This window comes from Rhineura floridana, chromosome 11 (assembly GCF_030035675.1).
Source record: "Rhineura floridana isolate rRhiFlo1 chromosome 11, rRhiFlo1.hap2, whole genome shotgun sequence".
Taxonomy (NCBI): domain Eukaryota; kingdom Metazoa; phylum Chordata; class Lepidosauria; order Squamata; family Rhineuridae; genus Rhineura; species Rhineura floridana.
In genome coordinates, this window is record NC_084490.1 from 22,729,420 (window position 1) to 22,737,326 (window position 7,907).

At 43.3% G+C, this 7,907-nt stretch overlaps 1 protein-coding gene across 4 annotated transcripts in view; it reads right to left on the reverse strand.

The window, feature by feature from the left end:
• Positions 1-4,577, reverse strand: part of LOC133366236 (protein kinase C and casein kinase substrate in neurons protein 3-like) — a 39,001-nt gene extending 34,424 nt beyond the window's left edge. For 2 of the 4 annotated variants that reach the window (XM_061589100.1, XM_061589102.1), the window contains exon 1: positions 4,252-4,576. In XM_061589100.1, the coding sequence (XP_061445084.1) occupies positions 4,252-4,291 (40 nt within the window). In that variant the 5' untranslated portion in view covers positions 4,292-4,576. Of the gene's footprint in view, positions 1-2,812; positions 2,899-4,251 lie in introns of those variants that run through there. The other 2 variants (XM_061589104.1, XM_061589101.1) reach the window with 2 other exon arrangements.
• Positions 4,578-7,907: the final 3,330 nt, after the last annotated feature.

Here is a 7,907-nt window from a genome sequence, read left to right on the forward strand (position 1 = left end):
GGAGAAATCCTTTCAGAGTTATCAACAAGTGCAGTCTTTCCCATCCATGCATTTCCTCACCAAGAAAGTCTGCATCTGTTGAACTGTTACCTGCCAGGCAGCTGTTTAAGGCATAGGAATCCTGCAATGGGAGTGGGTGGAAATGGCATAATTCCATCTCTAAACACACTGGATGTTCCTCAGTTTAAACACAACAGCTCAGAATAATCCTTTATCTTCAGAGTTTTGTCTTGCTAAATGTATTCCTACTCCGGCCCCCTTATTGAGCTGGGGGGCAGGAATACACTTCCTCCATTCTCCCTTCCCCATGGCCTCTACCTCATTAAACTTCTCTTCCCCTCTCAGTATTGGATCCAGCTCTGTGATTTAATTTCATTTTGGCTCCAGCTGGTTTTTCCACATGCTGAAAAAGCTGGAAAAATACAGAGGAGGCAGGCCCAGCTGGAGCTGGGGGAATTGGGGCTGAGGAGGATGGCTAGTTGGGCTATGTTGTAAGGAAACAGGCTCCCTTCTGCCTTTCCGAAGCTGGCTTCCCTGCACTGTGCTTCTTTCCATCCAAGAAAGAAAAGAATGGGAAAGAAAGATGGAAAAAATGGCCAAACTGTGGCTGTCTCCTTCCTTCCCACAGTATGGGGTGGGGTGTTTGTAAGAGCTGCCATACAGTATGGCTCAGCTTTCCCAAATTGGTTAGGGTCCACCCAAGTTTCTTCAGATTCTTCTGAACACCCAAATCACCAAATTAGTGGTGCCCGGCATCCCAGTAGGGACTAGTCCATGGAACTTAGTGCACCTGATCCAGTCCAATTAAAGTTAGCCATACCTAACTTGTTCCTTTGGTTTTGATGGGCCTGAGTCATAGCTAACTTTCAACTGTGCCCCCCAATTTAACAATGTTCCTAAGAGCTCCTTTCTAAACACCTGCTACATCTCAAAACCTCTGTGCAGCAACTGCCCCCTATTAAAACAGCCAACTTCCCTAGTTGTATGGTCCCCCTGAACCCAAACTGCACAGATTAATTAAATGATAACTAGTATCCCACACATCAGAATTTCTCCAAACACCATAATAATTTTATAGCCATCCCCAAAATGACACATTTGTGCAAAAGAGTTCCAGAGTCCATTTTAGTTCCATTCTGTACCTTGCATGGTCCTTAAGAGCCCGAGAGATTGTCTCCCATCGCACCCTCTGCCTCCAGAGGGCCAGAATACCAGGATCTCCTCCACAAACTGGATCCCCCACACATTATGTAGACCATATATATATTAGGAATGGGCAAGAAATTCAATCCAGTTCACATTTCAAGACGAATCTATCAAATGTGCACTTTCAGAAACAACAGAGAATCAAAATGCGGCCATCACACTCATTGGGATTTTGCAATGCACTTTACCAACCTATGTTTACAAAAATGTATACGTTAGGGGAAAGTGTGCATAAAAATTAATATACAAGTGAAAATAACCTAAGAAAGGCATTATATGATGAGAAATTGCTTGCAAAATGTTTACATTAATCAAAGCTACCTACAAAAATGTGTTTATTAGGAGAAATTCGCACTAAAATGCTGGAGAATTATATATATACATATACATAAACACACACACACACACACACACAGAGAGAGGTAACTGTAATTAACAAAACAGAGTTTTTTATTGTTCTACCAAAACATTTCTGCTTCCGCCTTCATCAGCTGCTAACATACAAATGCTGTTACCAAGGTGGCAGTTATAGAGCTTTGAGGATGGAATGTTTTGTTAATCACAATTACGTGCATATAGTTTTAGGTAATTAACGGAATCCTTGTAGGGATCCAGAGTAAGTTTGGGTGAAGTTCTGTTTGTTGCTTTCAAATCTCTCTCTCTCCAAATGTCAACCTTCACATTATGTGAGGGAAAGTGGGCTGGGGCTTACTGAAATCCATAAGTTTAATCCTCTGATTCCACCCAAATTTAGCCAGATCTACTCCCTGCTGCCTTCTAAATACAGAAGCTACAGGATGCATAACAAACGCAAAGTGACCATGCCTTCTCTGCCCAACTACCCCTATAATTCCAGCATTGCTTTGTACCTCCGCTACTGTGTGTGCACATACCACACACTTAAAGCACATTTAAAGCACACACACTCTTAGAATCCTGGGAGCTGTAGTTTATCCCTCACAGAAGTTACCATTCCCAGCACCCTTAATAAACAAAAGCACCTCCCCACAGATAGTATACATTCCTACCAAACTACCATGCTTCACTCTCTCTCAGCCTAGCCTACCTCACAGGGATGTTGTGAGGGCAAAATGGGAAGAGGAGAGAACCATATACCTGAGCTCCCTGGAGGGCGGGCTGGATATAAAAACTCAATAAAAACAATTCAACAAATGCTGCAGCTCCACAAAACCCCACAGTTTTGCAGCCACCCATCTAGTCCACAACTGTAGATACCCAATCCGTCTACCTACCCCCTCAGACAATGTCGACAGCCCCCTCAAAATGGTTCTCCCCTACAAAACAGGCCTGCTTTTGACATAAGTGGGAACAATGCCTGGGTTGCTAATTCCAATGACATGTGAAGTAGGCGAGTCCCTCCATGTATCCCCATCTGTGGTATGCACCTACCCCCCCCCACTTCTCTTGCCCCCTCCCCTGCATGGAACATCTCCACAACACTCACTGCCTTTCCTTCAGTTTCTACTCACTCTATGACATCCCCAATTTAATTTTTACTGTCCCCCTCCCCCGTTTATTTTTCCTCTGCAAATGCCCTGGGGGGGGGAATTCTGCTTCCTATTGGGAATAAAGGGAATAAACTTACCCTGGGGAGGGGCCCCCATCTTGTATCTCCCCGTCCACTCTCTCCCTTCCAAAGCAACAGATGGTGGCAGGCAGCTCAGCAGCGAGAGGGATGGTGGAGGGGAGTCGGGAGAGGAGAGAAAAATTGGGGCGAGAGCCAGGGAGGACTTAGCTGTGCCACTCTCCCCTCTGCTGCTGTCTCTCTTGCATTCCCTTGCTTACTAGTTCTCCATCCGTGCCTGCCACACTCACCAATTCATAGCACCTCCCTCTAGCTAACACTCTGTCTCATCCAACTGATCTATTTATCCATCTCCAAACACTCTTACACCCTCCTAATATCTAAATTAATTTTCAATCTTTTTCCTTTATTTTGACCTGTCTGTCTATTCACCCCCAAAACACTCTTTGTGTTTTTTTTCTTCCAGGGTCTAATTACTATACAGGCTGCCTCAAAGAATAACTTCTCTCTCCTGTCCCGCATGTTATTTGCTCTCTTGGTCCCCTCAGAGACATAATTTTCTCTTTCTTCTTCAGCATCATGAAAATCCAACCCCCACGCCTCCATTCTATGTGCATTTACTCAGAAGTAAGTGCATCAGAACTCAGTGGGACACCCCACCAAATAAGTACAATAAAGAATCTCATGCTGCCTTAAAGACTTAACAGGTTTTATTGTGGCTTATGCTACAATAATAAATCTGTCGGTCTTTAAAGTGCCACGAGGCTCTTTTTTGTTTTTTGCTGCAGCAGGGCTCACCCAGCTACCGCTCTGGAATTTGTCCCAAGAAACTGTGCACAATCCAGCAGAGACAGACGAAGTTGCACCAAATTCCTCAGCTTGCGTCTCTTTCTCCCAGCTCCAATTTAAAATATGATTTAAATAATGAACAATCATCTAATACCTATTAATTCTTCATCCAAATAATGTTATAATCCTATATATGCAAACACCTACGGTATCCTCCTAAGCATCTGTTACAGCTCTTGCACTTTCAAAACAATGTTTATTCTTTTCTCATAGTATGATATATTAGGGGTGCATGAACAAACGCTCATGCTGATAGTACATTTGAGGCCCAAACAGAAAATGCTGTGGGACTGATTGTGACCATTCCTATTTTTTTTTGCAAATGAGAAAAACTGACACTGAGAACTAGCAGCTTGTTGACAGCCAAGGAAGGATTTGAACCCAGTGCACAGAGAGCAGCCTGTGTCAGCTCTCTTCAACAATGCCCTCTCCACACAGCACACATGTTGTGTTACACTCATTCATGTGTTCCAAATTTCCCTCAGCCTTTCTCCACAGCTCTGCTTCGCTCCCACTCCTCTTCCACTTTCTTCTCTCCATCAGGTGAATTCTCCATTTGTCCATTCCACACTCATTTTTTCTCCCCCTTGCCTCTGTCCACCTCACTGGCTGCTCCCATACCATTTGCACACAACAGTTGAATAACTCACCCTTTCCTCTTTTCTCGTTCTGTTCTGCTTTTTCCTTCATGCCTCCTTCACCAGTCCAGAAGAACCTCAGTCTGGAAAGGGTGTCGTTGCTGGCGAAAGATGGATTTAGGTCTGGAAAATTCTGGGCTAGGGAATTTTAAACTTCAGAGGGAAAGAGGGGCAGAACTCCTCCTGTGACACATGTTCTGGTTAACCCTTTGCTACTAAGCCATCAGTTCTAACTCAAAACTATCTCACACTTCTCCAGCCTTGGGGACACTGCTGCAGGGAAGCTCACAGAGCTGTCTTCCCCACACAGTGTCCCAGGCAGGCATAAAGTTGCTTCCTACGTGCCGCCCCGGCACATTCCTGGCTGTTCCACGCCCCGACAGCTGCCACAGCTGCAGCCCTGGATCTTTTCCAGAACCTAAAGGCTTTTCTAATCCAGGAGGATGACACAGCATGCACATGGGTGGCCAATTCCAAATGTTTTACTAAGATGGTGGTGGGGTATTTGCCCCCCATCAACCGAACTTTGCTGAAGGACCTCAGAAGATCTATGTACGTGCTACATTTTCAGGGGCAAAGTAATCAAACGGTCTACTTTAAATGCCTCAAATACTGTAATGGAAAAGCCTGCACAACATCCTACAGCCAAAGCTGATTGGTGCAACAGGAATAAATTAAAACAATCAATAAAATTGATGTACATTATTTTCTTTGCATATATAATTCTGGTTGTACTATCCAAAGTATGTGTCTTTTTGTGTGCATGTTCGAATTTAGAATTTTTGGTGTATGTGGTGTATTTTGGCAGGACTTTGGGGCAGAAATTTCAGGCCCCGCTCAGCAGAATGAGCAGGACACTCAAACATAGCAGGGCCTGCTTGCCACATTTTGAAGGAATGGGGTATTACACGTTGCCATCTAAAGGAGGGGGGGATCAGACCATTAAGTCTAGAATCTAAAATTACCTAACTGCAATTGAAGATGGAAAATGGGGACATTTGGCACATTAGGAACAGAGGGCAAGAAGTGTGTGAGGGGAAACAGAAACAACCAGTTCCAATGGCTTTGGCTGTTTCAGTAACTTACTATAGCGAGTCCTACCCACAGCCTGCTGTTAATAAAAACTTACCTCCTTTTTCTCTACAGTCATAAGGACTACGCACTTACTGTTTTCACACAAATGAAAGCTTAGCTTCCCAAGATTCCAAATTCTGTATAAGGGGTTGTATTATTCTATGTGTCAGCAAGATGGCCATGCAGACTAGCCTCCCTGTGCATTGTCACCAATGCCTCCTGAGATAAACTGTGTGACTCTCTGCAGTAGCTGTCACAAGAACCCACACTGGCCATTGGAGATAACTACACTGGAACACACAAAAGTGAGCTAGGGGGTAGCCCCATGCTGGAGAAAAACTGGGGAAGGAGGAGTAGGATGCCACTTTGCTTTCATTCTGCTTCTTCTCCTTGGACAAATCCTATAAATATCACTCCATCCAACTCCCACACCCATCATCTGGCTCAGCCTCTGAGGGTAAGATTGCACAAAGTGTCTATTTTGAGGGCATATCTGGTTTCAGTAGCTAGTACTGCCATTCTGAGGGCATGAACCACCCGGAGGATGGGCTTGTTGAAAGACTACGAAGAAAATGACTGGAACTTTTTTTTTGGATGGGGTACCGGGAATTCTCAGGAAATGAAATGGAAATGGACTGCTTTCAAGTCGATTCCGACTTATGGCAACCCTATGAATAGGGTTTTCATGGTAAGCGGTATTCAGAGTAGGTTTACCATTGCCTTCCTCTGAGGCTGAGAGGCAGTGACTGGCCCAAGGTCACTCAGTGTGCTTCATGGCTGTGTGGGGATTCAAACCCTGGTCTCCTAGGTCGTAGTCCAACACTCTAACTACTATGCCACACTGGCTCTAGGCAGCATTAAAAGAATTTTCCAATGGCCAGGAGTTTTCCAATGGCCCAGATTTAGCAAAAGGAGAAGAGAGCCAAAGATTTGTGACAGGCACAATATAATTGTTTCAGTTTTCAGCTAAGATGGAATTGGGGGCACAGGTCTCATAGTGGTAGATGTCTAGAACCTGGATATATCTGGTGGAAGTGTCAACTTGTTTTTCCTCAAGACGTAAGGGCTGCAATATTATTTTCCCATTCATATTTTTGTGATTAACTGGCAATCTGCAACTGGGCACGTTCTGCTTGGTACTATGGTTGGCATTCAAGATGGAAACTGTGAGCCTGTCTCTAGTCATCAGCCAAACATTTGCAGTCAGTATGAAGCCTTTTCCAACACAGAGCAAAAGACAGGTTAGTTCGTGTATTCTTTCCTGGATCAAAAAGATCAAATAGCACCACTACACCCAACGAACTCCTACAAGAATTACCTTGTTTTCGTATGAACGCAGCCTTGCAACAACTCCATTGTGGAGTTTCCTATCACTCAAGGTTATGCATGGGGGAGAAATTTGATTAAGTTTGCATTTAAAGGAGAACCTACTTAATTTGCACATTCTGAAACAAAACATGAACCAAAACAACAGCCATCCTTTGAAATCTGCACTTCTCTGAATTTTGCAGTGCAGTTCTCCAGCCAAGTAATATGTACAAAAATGCATATACTAGGGTTGTGTGCATAAAAATGCATTTATTGTTGTTGTTATGTGCCTTCAAGTCGACTACGACTTATGGCAACCCTATGAATCAGCGACCTCCAAGAACATCTGTCATGAACTACACATTAATGAAAATAACATTAAAAAATGCTTTTTATTAGGGAAGATATGCTTTGCAAAAATGTGTTTATTAGGCAAATGTGTGTATATTAAGAGAAATTCTCACTAAAATGCTGATGAGTTTTCCTGAGGACTTTTTAAAATATTCACAAACTGATGAGGAAATGCAGAGAACTGAATTGAAAAATTAGAAACTGACAGACACAAGATTTGCCTATCTCTACCCAAGGCTGCCCAGTTGGCCTCTGTGACTTTATTGGCATTTTAAGACCCTGTTGGGGCTGACAGAGGGCCCATATCTTGTGCCAACAAATTCCCTTTACCATTTGTTGTTATTTTTAATTAATAAATTTATATCTCAACTTTCAGATAATTTTCCCCCAAAGTGGCTTCCACAGAAGGTAAATATAAATTCTATTTACAAATTGAATGGTGAAAAAGTACTTTCCGTTGTCTGTCTTGAATCTTACCTGCTGAACCATTTCTAGTGCTATGGGCCTCCGCAGTCACTGTTAAAAGACCTTATTTTGGAAGACAATCTTGGCAGCGAGTGATCACCAATGAATGAATGAGTGCTATCGGAGGTAGAGGGGGAAAAGTTATCTTTGTTCATTTTCTCCACATCATGTGTCATTTTATAAACCAAAGTCACATGTCCTGCCTCAGTCGTCTTTCTTTCTAAACTGAAATGACCAGTGTTTCATTTCCTTTTAAAGTAATTTTGGTTGATTCTGATCATGGCTGTATTTACTGGTGTAGCCCAGAGCCTGTTTTGGGCCACAGAGATGTTTAAAAGCTAGTTACTTAGTCACCAAAATAATTCCCAGTGCAATGAATGGGATTACTGGATGTATCACACATGAGAGCACTTGGGGATGCCGGTGGAAGAAACGGAGCCTTATGCTGCACACATTTAGGGTGACCATGT